Source organism: Galeopterus variegatus, unplaced genomic scaffold (genome assembly GCF_000696425.1).
Source record: "Galeopterus variegatus unplaced genomic scaffold, G_variegatus-3.0.2 Scaffold4033, whole genome shotgun sequence".
Taxonomy (NCBI): Eukaryota; Metazoa; Chordata; class Mammalia; order Dermoptera; family Cynocephalidae; genus Galeopterus; species Galeopterus variegatus.
Window position 1 is genome coordinate 41,397 of NW_007730144.1, and position 13,589 is coordinate 54,985.

The following is a 13,589-nucleotide window of genomic DNA, read 5'->3' on the forward strand; positions in this document are numbered from 1 at the left end:
CAAAAGCTGTACTCCTGTTTGGTAATGTCACTACGGTCTCCCAATTGTGAAGCTCTCAGTCCCCACCATATTCTGACCACTCCCCGAGGGTTTGTGATGGCCCCAGATACTCCGAGTTCTTCCACGCACAGTCAGCATGGCCTTTACTTAAGCACACAGGGGAGCTCCACCTCCCAACACACTGCCCGCCCCCTGGCCCAGCAGCCTGTGGCCCAACGTCACGGGGAAGAGCACTCACGTCCATTTCCTTGATGGGGAAACTGAGCTGCAGCCAAGAGAAGTGACCAGAGCAGACTGACACAGTTTATGATAGGGCCAGGACTGGACCCAGTCTACTGAGCACCATAAGAGAAGTCGAGAATAATGGAAGCTCGTGAGTGATGTGGAAAAAGCTGCAATTCAAAAGATGCTCTTTTGTCATAACTGGCGAATGAGGTTATTTAACTGGCTTCCCATTCTGCCTGTGATCCAAGTCTGTGGTGAGTTATGGGCCCAGTTAGGCAGCCTGCATCACAGCAACGTTATGCTGAGTGCTTCAGCGAACAGCTACAGCTGTGGTTCAGCTATTTGTGATGGCTCACTGGGGGGTGGCATCCACCCAAACACTAACAGCTAAAGCTAATATCTTGGTTTATAGAGCATTAACGTCTGTCTCTAAATATGTCTTGCAGAAAAGTTGATTGCAGATAGGACCATTTTTGGAGCCAAAATGGAAGGAGCAGTCAGTGAGCCAATGAGAGACCAGGTGGCACGGCCGCATTTGACAGAGGACATTCCCAAAGTGAGTACTGACATAAAAAAGGTTAGTCATTGGTTAGAGCATGGTGCTGATAACACGAAAGTCAAGGATTCGGATTCCTATACCAGCCAGCCACCAAAAAAAAAAAGGTAACCAAAATCAAACAAGGTAAAAGTCGAGCACACACATACCAGCAAGCCCCTGATATTTACCTGTGGGTTAAAAATTGTGTTTAATATATTTATTAAATCAATCCATGTTGGGTGTTTTTTTTTACATATAAGATAAATATCTTTATTTAAGATTATCAGTTACCTATTGCGGTTTTACAAACAATATCAGAACATGGTGATTTACAAGAACAACCTTTTTTTTTTTTAAATTATCATTATACAGTGTAGTTGATTTTCATGGCCCTTTACCAAATCTTCCCTTTCCCCCCTAAGAACAGCCATTTCTTTGCCCATGGCTCTGCAGTTTGGGCTTGGCCCAGCTGGAGTTCCTTGGCTGGTCTCTCCTGGGCTCAGTTATGCAGCTGCAGACACATGCAGACCCCCTGAGTTGTCTGTTCTCAGGTGGCTTCACTCATGCCTCTTGTAGTAACTGTCAGCTGGGCACCTTGGTTTGCCTCCGTGTGGCCTCCAGCAGGTTAGACTGGGCTTCCTGGTGGAATGGCAAGAGACTTCTCAGAGGGCAGCAGCGGCAGTTTCAGGCCTCCTGAAATCTAATCACAAGTCTCAGGAGGGATTTGAAAGAATTGTCAAGCCCAGGCCTCCTGGAGATTCTTCATGTAGGTTTGCAAAGATTTGGTTTGATTCACTCTTAATGAATGTTACACTTCAAAAATGTAATCACACCAAGGTAAAATGTGTGTAGATCAAATCTTAAATTAAAGTTCCCCAAGAGGTTCCCATGGGCTGTCAGATCACCCTTGTTTGGTGTCGAGCTCAGAGCAAAGCTTCCTCTGGGCCTGTGTGGTTGAAGCCACTTGCTCTCTGTAGTTCCTTGTTTGTGTAAATTAGGATTTTATTGCTACTTGGCAGCAAGGGAAAAAAATCTTGATTCCAATGGTTATAGCAAAGTGCCATTGTCATCTAGTTTCATATTTTGATATTCTTCAAATGACCCTCTTTTTTGGTCATTGGTTAACTCGATAGGGAGTGAAATTTCTAAATTTAAACTACTAAAATAAAAAGAATACTTTTGTCTTAACTTATATATACATCCTACGTAAGACCTCTCTGGACAAAAGGTTCCCACTACTAAAGACAAAGCAAAACAGAAAAGGTTGGAAAAAACCCAGTGGCCTAGACCATTATCTTATCTCAAGATTATATCGCAATTAATTAGTTTGTCTAGGTGGCTTTCTTTACTATCGTTAACACTGTCTCTAAGATGTGATTTTGTAAGTCCCCTCAGTAACCCGTTCTTGAGTCTTGCTATGTGTTTCCAGACGGGAGTTTGATTCTTAATTGTTAGTACCTATTCGTTCTTACCTGCTACAGCCATGAAAAGGAAGCGGTTGTTTTACTTGATGTCCTCAAGCCACACAGCATTGTAGATGTGATTAACAACATTGTCCCATCACACATTTGACTTCTCTGGCTGATTCCTATCACGATAAAGAACAGCCATTGGCCCACTAATCCCAGGCAATATTGGTGCAAAATTTCAGTATAATAAAAGAATCCATGTCATCCTATCCAAGAGTAGAATACTGAGTAGTCACATTTAAAATTGTGAAATTAAATTTCACTGGATATAATAGCTAGGTTATTTGTTTTTGGAAAAATTTTGACTATCAATGTTTTGAAGTACCAGATAATATAAATGAGGGAATCTGAAATCCTTCAGGATGCTGTCAAAGCATGTCTAGTTCTGACACCGTGTGGGCTCGACCAAACTTAGTAAATCAAGAAAAACCAGGTTGGGAAATAGGGAGGCTCGGAATTATTCTCTATGGCTGCAGTCTGCCGGTACAGCTGCCTGGGTGGAGGGGGAAAGGAAGGGATTGCTGGAAAAGGCATTGAGGGAAGTTTTATATTAATTTGGCTGTGACCTGAGGAAATATTATAAATTTCAGGCAAGGTGCAAATTATTTAGCATGGTATGATTGCATGTATACAGAAATAGTCAGAACAGAGCATAGAAAAGAATGGGTTGAAAAGTTAGTTTTGCAGGGGGTGGGGGGAACGGTGAAGCTGATTACACCAGTAGATTACGCGGGAGCAAGTGACACAAAAGTTACAGCGCCGTGTCAGGTGGGCCTGGGGGAGTTCGGGCCAAGTTTCAGATGAGACACCCAGAACGAGAGGGAGGCGGATCTGTAGAAGGCGTCTGGCCCTGACATCCCTTGAGTCTCTTCTATAGCTCAGTTGTGTCAGTGTTTACGGAATACGTAGGGAGGTTTGTTTGTTTGTGTGTTTTTTCATCAGGAGCAGAATTTATTTAAGATCTTTAGTTTCACATACCCAACTTTGATTTACTACATGTGAGCAAAGGAAAATGGGCGTTTGTCATCTTAAGTTAGCCCAGATACTATTTTAGAAGGTCCCTAGGGAGGAGGCATACCACAGGTCCTCCTGTGGGAACACTCGTAGCCAGCTTATTTAGCATGCGGCCGCCACAATCTCGCACTGACATCGTGGAGTCCAAATATTTAAGCACCTGCATGTGGCACCCTGTCCTGCCCTTATCCTCAATTGCCCAAGTTGGAATTTAGCCAAGAATGTGTGCACATTGTGGAGGCCGAAATATAAATGCCACAGCTCTCCCCTGATTCTTCAGCTCCTCAGAGTTCAGGGAAGGGGAAGCAGAGCCTTGGGCCTGGGCAGTGAGCAGCTCACCAGTTCCCCTACCAGGTGATCCCATCAAGGTGGCCTTAGATCGCTAGGCTGAGGCGAGATGGGGGTAGGTGACAAGCTCAAGGCCACAGGCCCCCAGCCTGTCATGGTCAGGGAGGAGAAGGGACTGACTTGGTCCTGTGAGTGTGGAGACTGTGCTTTCTTCCTTCTGATGTCGTAAGTGCAAACTATCAGATGGCTGGCTGTGTGCGTGTGTGTGCGTGTATTAGAGAAGTGTCCAGGAATAAAGATATCAGGAGCAAGAAGGTATCAGTTTTGTTTTTGTTTTTAGATTGTCCAGTTTTGATCATAGGTGGATTAATTTCCTTTCACGAAGTACAAAGCATGGATCTTGTCATCAAAGCCAGCCAAAGGCTATCTCAATATCATTTGCTACCTCTCTTGCCTCCTTCTGATCCTAGGAGAGGAAGGTGTACTGGTGATAGAATAGCAGAATGATAAAGCTTCCAACTTGGCTCAAGAAAAATTTCAAACAAACAAATGTACCTGCTACTGCCGTGGCTCATGACATGTAAGTCTGGCCTCTTTCTAGCTTCTGGTTCTCACCACTCTGGTCCTCCCCACCACCCCTCTTTCCACAGGCAAAGAAATGCACAGTGATCGGAGGCTCTGGATTCCTGGGGCAGCACATAGTGGAGCAGTTGCTGGCAAGAGGCTACGCCGTCAATGTATTCGATATCCAGCAAGGGTTTGACAATCCCCAGGTGCACTTCTTTCTGGGTGACCTCTGTAACCGGCAGGTAATGGACCACAAGGCCCCACACAGCAGCTGCCGTCCTTCCCTGCTCAGAGGCCAGCCAAACTGTTGTTTGAAAAAGTGTGTTTTATTTTCAAAAATTTTTAAATTACAGGAAAGAATTTAGCACGCCCCGCATGTTTACCACCCAGAATGAATAAGCGTTGTCTCTGTCACAACTCAGCTCTGCGTGGTAGGGCAAAAGCAGGGTGGTCAACACTTGAACTGGACCAAGAACGTTTTACCAAGACAGTTGTCCATGGGCTGTCATATGCCAACTTGTACACCCTAAAGTACAAGTACTGAGCCCCAGGGTGTTCACTTTTGTAATTGAGATGTAATTTGCATAACATAAAACCTTTTAAAGTGTACAATTAAGCACTTTTTAGTCTATCCACAAAGTTGTGTGATCATCCCCCACTATCTAATTCCAGAACATTTTCATCCCCCCAAAAGGGATCCTGTCCCCAGTCACTCCCCACCTGCTCTCTTCCGTCCCCGCCCTGACAGCTCAGCTGCTTTCTGCCTCTGTGGACATCAGCAGTGTGTTGGAATCCCCACTGCCGCACATCCTTACCACACTGGGCATAATTAGACTTTTCAGCCTTGCCATTCTGAAGAGTGTGACATTGTGTCTTGGTGAAGTTCAGGGTCATGTGTCCTTGATCAGGCGTCCAGCCACTGTGCCCTTTGTTGGTCAACATTCAGGTTTCCTCCGGAGTAAAGTGCTTGTCTGTGATCTTTGCCCGTGTGTCTCTGGGGTCACCTTCTCTTCATTACTGATCTCTTTGTTATGGTTATCCTTTGCATGTTGTCCATACTGTGGGTGGCTTCCCTCAGCCTGTCACAAGACTCTTATTCTTGGCTTTAGTGTCATTTGCCATACAGTTGTTTTGTTTTTTTTTTAATTTGAATTCTAAGGCCATTGCTTCCCCTGCAAAGTCACACCTCTGGGCCTAGAAATGGGGTGGAAGCCTTCTTCCTTGCTTGTCATGCCTCTTTTAAACTGTTCTCCCTTACTCTAAACTAATCCCTTTGAACTTTGAAGATGATCCATCAGATTGTACAGACCCTGACACCCTTCCGTGTGGCAGCCTCCACAGCTACCTGCACCCCTTCCCAGGTGACTCCACTTCATTCATTCTTTAGTGATTTTAGCTCCTGACTGATGCCAGCCTCATCGACAACCTTTCTGGCATTATGGCTGGTGAATGCAGGATTCACGTAGATGACCCTACCAACACCCTCCCCTCTCTTTTCCTTGGCCTCTTCTTACCCAATGGTCTTGTTCTCCACTGCTCTTGTCATCTCCTAGGCCTGGACCTTGTCATCACCAGTAAACGGGTCCTCTCCATCTGAGTTGCCAGCATTCTGCTCTGAGCACCACCTGCTCTCCATCAGTCAGGGTTCTCCAGAGAAACAACCAGGAGGGGAAGTGTCTGTGTGGAGAGGGAGAAGAAAGGGAGGGAGAGTGAGAGAGAGATTGAGATTTCATTCGAGGAATTGGTTTACATGATTGTAGGGGCTGGCTGGGCAAGTCTGGAATTTGTAGGGCAGATTGGAAACTCAAGCAGGAGTTGGTGCTGCAGTCTTGAGTTAGAATTTCATCTTACAGAGACCTCAGTTTTGCTCTTAAGGCCTTTCAACTGATCAGATGCAGCTCCCCCAGATTATCCAAGATAATCTTCTTTACCACAAAATGCCTCCACACCAACACCTAGACTAATATTTGATGGAACCACTGGGGACTAGAGCCTGGCCAAGGTGACACAAAAAAGTCCTCATCATGTCGTACTTGACATTCTAACCCCAGTCCTGGTTAAATCCAGTTCTGTCTCTTCCCTGTGGATCTCTTGGCAGCTGAACAGGACTGGAGAAGACCATGCAAGCTGCTGCTTGCTTTCTCCCGGCCACACCACCCAGCACACATCTGCAGACCTGCCTGTGTCCGCACCTGCACTCTGCCTCCCCCGCTCCTCCTGAGGGTGGCTTGTTCCTCCAAAAGCTCCCATCTCAGTACCAGCTGGAACCCATCTCCTCTCCCCAGCTCAGTGATTCCACTAGGAAATTCTCTCTCCTGCATCAGCAACATACTCTTCTTTGGGGGATCATAGCCATCAGCACACAGACATAATGCAGTGTCACCAAGCTCAAGAAAGCCACAACCCGCTCCAGCTGCTGCCCTTTACAGCAGAGCTCAAAGGCCATTTGCACTTGCTGCCTCTGCTTCCTTCCTTCCATTGCCTCCTGGAATCTCTGCAGTTAGGTCTTCACCAAACAACGTCTGCCACAGCTGCCTGAGAGCCTGGTTGAGTGTCAGTCCTCATCCAACTTGACCCTTTAGCAGCTTGCCTTCTAGGGTGCCACCCTCACTCTGCCTTGTCTCCATACAGTAATTTCTAAACTCTGCAGGCCCCAGGGCTTATTCTTTGGGTCTGTTTTCTTCTCCGAGTACAGTCAGTTTCCCAATGGATTCATCCCATCTGGTGGATTAAATACTATCTACAAGCTGCCAAGCTCCACCTTGACATCTTACCCACAGCTCTTCTGGTCTTCTGTATGTCCAACTGCCTGGGGGATATCTCTACTTGCATATCTAACAGACATTTCAAGCTTGCCACATCCAAATTGAGCCCCTGGGTCCCTAATGCAAGCCCCTTCCCCATCACAGCAAAACCCCTCCTGCTGAAGTCTTCACCATCTCTACAAATGGCCCACTCTGTCTTATCAGTTGTATTGGCCAAAAACCTCAAGTTCATCCTTGATTGCTTTTTCTCTCATACCCTCTATCCCATTCATTAGCAAATCTTGTTGATTCAACTATCCAAAGAGATCCCTAAGCCAACTACTTTTTCATTGCTACACTCTGATTCAAGCCACCATCACCTCTCACCTAGTGTTAAGAGGGACCCTTTTAATGCATAAATCAGATCACATCACTCCTTTGTACAGAAGCCTCCAGTGACATCTGGTCCCATTTACAGCAAATGACATGGGACTGTGTGATCATCCATGAGACCTGCATGGTGTGCCCCAACTGCCTCTCTGGCCTCCCCTCCCTCCCTCCCTCCTTCCCCTCGCTGCTCTGCTCCAGGCGCACCAGCCATCTTCTTGCTGCTCACGCTCACCAACCAAGTTCTGCCTCAAAACTTTTGCACTTGCTACTCTTTCTGCCAGGAATGCTCTTAGTGTGCCCCAGAGCTTGCTTCCTAACTTCCTGTAGGTCTCTGAGCACCCTATGCTGAGCAGCAAGCCCCTCATGTCCCTCACTCTGCTTTATGTTTCTGCATAACACTTGGCAGTACTGATATACTCTCTATTTACTTATTTGTTTGTCTGCCCCCTCCACCATAGAACACAAGCTCCACAAAGGCAGGAATTTTGTCTCTTTTGATCACTGCTTTGTCCCCTCAAAGGAGATGTGGGTCCTTAGCAAGCTTGAACCTCTCTCCAAAATGCTCCCCCAACTGCCATGTTGTTGCTAGGACATTATTTCCAGCTTTCCTTGAATGCGAATTTAAAGGGAGAGCCTCCAGCACCATGCATTGTCCTCCAGCTATGCTCAGCTGCTCAGGTGCAGGCATGGAGAAGGGGCAAGTTGCATTTAACCAGAGCTGGAGTGTGCCAGGCAAATTTGATAAGGGGAGGGAGGGCCAAGGCAAAGGTTGTAACAGTGGATCACGAAGCCTCAGCTAAGAAGGGCAGGGTGGATATGACGTGGGGAAAGGACACAGCAGGGAAGGACTTTGAGAATGTGTTTACATGGTCAGTAGTTCAATATATATGTTACATTACCCTTTTTTTTTTTTTTTTTTTTTTTTACCGGTAAGGGGATCGCAACCCTTGGCATGGTGTTGTCAGCACCACGCTCAGCCAGTGAGCACACCGGCCATCCCTATATGGGATCCGAACCAGCGGCCTCTGCGCTCCCAGTGCCGCACTCTCCCAAGTGAGCCACGGGGCTGGCCCTATATTACAGCTCTTTTAAAAATAACCCCACTGTCTTGTTGCTCACAACAAACCTACTCTCATCAGATCGTTATTTCTTTGTAGGTCATCTGGCTTTTCCTCTCATGGTTTTTAGGATTTTCTTTTTTGTTCTTTATAATCTGTAGAGAATATATCAAGGCCTGAGTTTTAGTTGTGATTTTAAATCTTACTCAACATCTAGTGGGACTTTGCAGTCTGAAGACTCATGTCTTTCCTCATTTCTGGAAAATTCTTCAAATATTGACTCTATCCCCATTCTCTCTTTTCTCTTTCTGGAAGCCATGTTGGACATACGGTGGAGTCTTTCATTATATTCTTCATATCTCTTAGCCTTTCTTTCATGCATTCCTTCTCTCTCTGCAATTTTTCAGACTTCTTCTGTTCTGGCCAATCAAGGTTCATCTGTATCCTCAAGATTATTTTGAAACCAATCCTGGATACCATATCATTTCATCTATAAATACTTTAGTATTTGTCTCTAATAGATAAGAATCCTTAACACACATACACATACAATTCCATGATCACATTTTAAAAGCATTGACAATAGTTCCTTAACATCCAGCCGGTGTTCAAATATCTCTGAATGTCTCATAAATGTTTTTAAAAAAGGAACCAAGCAAGGTCAAGACTATTAGTTGAAATGCTTGTCTCCTTTAATTTATAAGTTTTCCTTCATCCTTTTAAGCTTCAGTCTATTTGCTGAATAACTGGTATTTTGTAGAACACATGTTTATTGTTCTGGAGTATTTCCCATGGTCTGGATGTTGCTGATTGCATACCCATGGTGTTGTTTAACATGCCCCTCAGTCCCCTGGTAGTTTGGGTAAACTGGCAAATCTGAAAAAGTGCCATTGAGTAAGGCAGCCATTAGCCACATGTGGCTATGGTAACACTTAAAATGTGGCAAGTCTGGGGCTGAGCCCGTGGCGCACTCGGGAGAGTGCAGCGCTGGGAGCGCAGCAGTGCTCCCGCCGCGGGTTCGGATCCTATATAGGGATGGCCGGTGCGCTCACTGGCTGAGCGCAGTGCAGCCGGTCTCAAAAAGGACAAAAAAAAAAAAAAAAAAGTGGCAAGTCTGAATTGAGAGGCACTGTAAGAGTAAAATCTACACCAGATTTCAAAGACTGAGTACAGGAAAAAAAGGAATGTAAATATCTCATTAATAGTTTTTATATTGATTACATGTTGAAATGATATTATAGATATATTAAACAAAATATATTAAAATTGATTTCACCAGTTTTTTTTTTTGTTTGTTTGTTTGTTTTTACTTTTTTAATGTAGCTACTACTACAAAATTTAAAGTCACATCTGTAGCTTATATTATATTTCTATTGGACTAAAGACTTGATCTGAATCTGGGTCAGTTTTTTTCTCTGGGTCATCATGGGTTGATACCACAATAGAAATAAGCATGCCTAGTGCTCAGATTTTGGTTACTATATACCATTACCCACAAACGGACCTAGGACTCCTTGGGAAAACAGCCTATTCTAGGACTATAGGGCATGGGTAGTACAAAATGAGCCTAAAACATTTTCTTAGGAAAGAATTAATGACAACATGTCAGAGGAGCTAATTTGAAGGGCCTCCACTGACCAAATTTGGGACATTTTCAGCATTTCGAGCCTCAAAAAAGATAATAGTTGACTGTAATGCATCGATCAAAAAAGTAATCTGTGCTGTGTTATAACACCACAGTCAAAGGTTCAGATCTCCATACTAGCCAGCTGCCAAAAACCCCAAAAAATAAACAGAAAAGAATCCATGCATCCACGGAATTCTGAAAAGAAAAATTAGGGTAGAGGAAAGGGGCAACTCTACTTTACAGAGGAATGCTACAATTGGAATGTTGCCGTTTTGCTACCAGTACATGGATTAGTGCTCCAGGCAAGGACCCTCAATAAATGCTGAAATCAATCAGTGGAATTATCGCCCTGCAGATTACTTATTAATTGCAAAACGGAAAAGGTACCTTTTTGATGGCAGAATCTGGCAGCCATCACCTTCACCAAGTGATCCAACTTAGCATCACCAACACTGGGACAAACTTGCTTCACCCAGGGTAATGCCCTGAGAAGGACACAACACCACTGATGTGGTATTCGTGCCAAAACTATTAAGCCTGAATCTAATTGTAAGTGAGTAGACTAATCCAAATTGAGAGCAAGTCCATAAAATAACCAGCCTGAACCCTTGAAAAATGGCAGTGTTAGAAAAGACAAAAAAGTAAAGATGGGGAATTGTTGCAGATTAGAAGAGATGGAAGAGACATGAGGACTAATGTGTGATCCATGATTGGATCCTGGACCCCAAAATAAAAACAGCTATAAAGGACATTATTGGGACAATTGGGGAAATTTGAATACAGTCTAATTATTGGATAAGAGCATCGTATCTGTTGAATATCTTGAGTGTGATCATTGTTTTGTGGTTGCTTAGGAGAATGTCTTTGTTCTGAGATGCCTGGTAAAGAGTTTAGGGGCAAAGTGGCATGAGGTCTGCAACTTTCAAATGGTTTCAGACAAACCTCATATGTCCCTGTGTAGAGAGAGAAAAAACTGTGGCAAAATAGTAATTGGTGAATCTAGGCACGTAAGTAATGGGTTATCTTTTTTTTCTTTTGGTGTCAACCATGAATCACACCTAGATCCTATTACTTAATTGAGGTTTGGCAAAATAGTGACATGCTGTCATTCTCTCTTCATTTAGTAGCCCAAATCTCTGTATGGTATGCAGATTAAATGCTTGATTCTTTCCCTTTATCTACCAGTATCAGAAAGACTTCTTATTCTTACTGGTGATCAAACTGTCCTTCTTTGGCCAGTGAGAGACTCTTCATGTTGGCTCTTGGGTCCTTTTAATGTGACCCCAGTAGTCTTCACTAGCTTCCTTACTTTCTGGTATGACAAGGTGATCCTGGTTCATCTTGTACCTTTCCTGCCCCAGATCATGGTCATTTCTCTCAGGAGCTCTGGTTCCCTTTAGCAGTAAATTAAATATACCTGTTTTAAAATCCCTTTTGGGTTGCTGGACTATGTCTAGTTTCACAAGAAGGAATATGCCTGTTAACTGGGTATTTACACTGTCTTTAATGGCATGGCACTTTTTCACGTGATTCATAATTTCTATCTGTGAGCTCACCTTCCCCAAGAGTTTTACCCCCCAAGTGCCTTGAACACCCAGAAGGCTTCTCATGCCCCAAACCCCTTTTTACTGTGGACTAGTTAATGGGGAGAGGGCAAGTAAAGGGACAGCATGGTTTATATCCCATGTACTTCTTCCGTATTGTTTGAATCTTTTACAAGAATGTATTTCCATGTTGACTATAGAATTATAAAAGGGCAAGAGACCTACAAACCCCAGATTGGAGAGTGAGAATGTGAGAAGACTGTTGACCTGTCCAAAGCAGGAGTGATTACTTTGTTTTCATTTGCTTTTCCAGGATCTGTACCCAGCTCTGAAAGGTGTAAACACAGTCTTCCACTGTGCATCGCCCCCGCCATCCAGTAACAACAAGGAACTCTTTTATAGAGTGAATTACCTTGGCATGAAGAATGTCATTGAAACTTGCAAAGAGGCTGGGGTTCAGGTAAGGGGAAAGCTGTAGCGAGTGCCGTCGGGAACGTGTGTGGCTCTTCCTAAGGGTTCTTGCTGCCTTCCTGGGACTAGCCAGGGTTGCTTCTTAAAGTACTGTGAAGATCTTAGAAATTAAGCCCTACAAGTCACTAGGTATTATGCAGGTCTTCTTGCCAAGGCCAGTTTGAATTTTAATTTTCTAACTGCATACAAATGGACCATCTGAGGACCCTGAGGCCTATCTGTCTTTGGTTAAAAGGCTATAAAATTAAGACATTGTTTATATGTTTTGTTATGATAAATATACATAATATAACATTTGCCATTTTAATCATTTTAAATGTTAAAAAATGCCAGTCCAGTGGCATTAAGCATGTTCACAGTGTTGTGCAACCGTCACCACCATCCACCCACAGAACTCATTCATCTTCCCAGACTGACACTCTGTCCCCATGAAACCTAACTCCCCATCCCCGTCCCCAGCCCTGGCACCCACCATTCCACTTTCTGTCTCTATGAATTGGACTACTCTAGGAACCTAGTATAAGTGGAATCACACGGTATTTGTCCTTTTGTGACTGGCTCACTTCACTGAGCACAATGTCTTCAAAGATCATCGATGCTGTAACATGTGTCACAATTTCCTCCCTTTTTAAGGCTGAAAAATACCCCCACTGCATGGATGGACACATTGTGTTTCTCCGATCCTCCCTCAGTGGGTATCTGTGTTAGTTTCACCTTTTGGATATTGTGAATATGCTGCTGTGAACATGAGTGCACAGATCTCTGTTCTAGTTTCTGCTATCAGTTCTGTCGGAGATAGACCCAGAAGTGGGACTGCTGGATCCTACTATAATTCTCTGTTTAAACTTTTGAGAAAGTGCTACACTATTTCCTAAACCTTGCTTATATTTTAAAAGAAAACAAACTGAGTTTACTTTTAGCCAATAAAAACTTGTTATAACTCAGACCTGAGGGGATACGATGCTGCATTGTTATAAAGCCTGTTCTTTATGAGCCCCAGGGTGAAACTGCTCCCTATCAGTGCCACCTGCCACAGGACTGGAGAGGGGGCTTGGGGGTCCTGCCTCGTCCTTGGTACTGATGGCCAGTCCCCAGCTTCACCAGCTGGCCCAGCAAGAACAGGTGGGGAGGGAGCTCTTCTGGGCCCCATGCCCTGGAAAAATCAGTAATGATAGTGACCCCTATGTTTGGCAGCTGACAAGACACTTTGCTCTGTGGCAGTTATCACCTAATTTGCTCCTCGTTAGGTAAACAGGTGCTAAGTGATGTCTCTTTGCTAATTAATGAGAGAGGTGGGATCCAAAGTGGATCCTCTGATGCCAAATCGCAGACTCCACACTCCCCCATGCTTGCGTAACCGGAGCTCCGGGAAGCCCACCCCCCAGGAAGCCCACGGCTGCTGCCTGTTCAAGGGAAGGAGCCAGGCATAAAAAAAGGTGGGAGGGCCGGCCCGGTGGCGCACCTGATAGTGCGCTGCTTGGGAAGCGCGGCGGCGCTCCCGTCCGAGGGTTCGGATCCCACATACGGACCGGTTCCCGCTCACTGGCTGAGCGAGGCACGGGAGCAACACCAAGGGTTGCAATCCTGTTGCCGGTCCCCGGTCCGGTACGGGGGCAACACTGAGGGTTGCGATCCGTTGCCGGACACGGAAAAA

General features: G+C 44.8%; 1 protein-coding gene across 1 annotated transcript in view; it reads left to right on the plus strand.

Annotated features, from left to right (window-relative positions):
- The first annotated feature begins 682 nt into the window (after nucleotides 1-682).
- Nucleotides 683-13,589, plus strand: part of NSDHL (NAD(P) dependent steroid dehydrogenase-like) — a 21,819-nt gene continuing 8,912 nt past the window's right edge. The window contains exons 1-3 of the mRNA XM_008586587.1: nucleotides 683-781; nucleotides 4,185-4,343; nucleotides 11,778-11,924. Coding sequence (XP_008584809.1) covers nucleotides 710-781; nucleotides 4,185-4,343; nucleotides 11,778-11,924 — 378 coding nt within the window. The 5' untranslated portion in view covers nucleotides 683-709. The remainder of the gene's footprint in view (nucleotides 782-4,184; nucleotides 4,344-11,777; nucleotides 11,925-13,589) is intronic.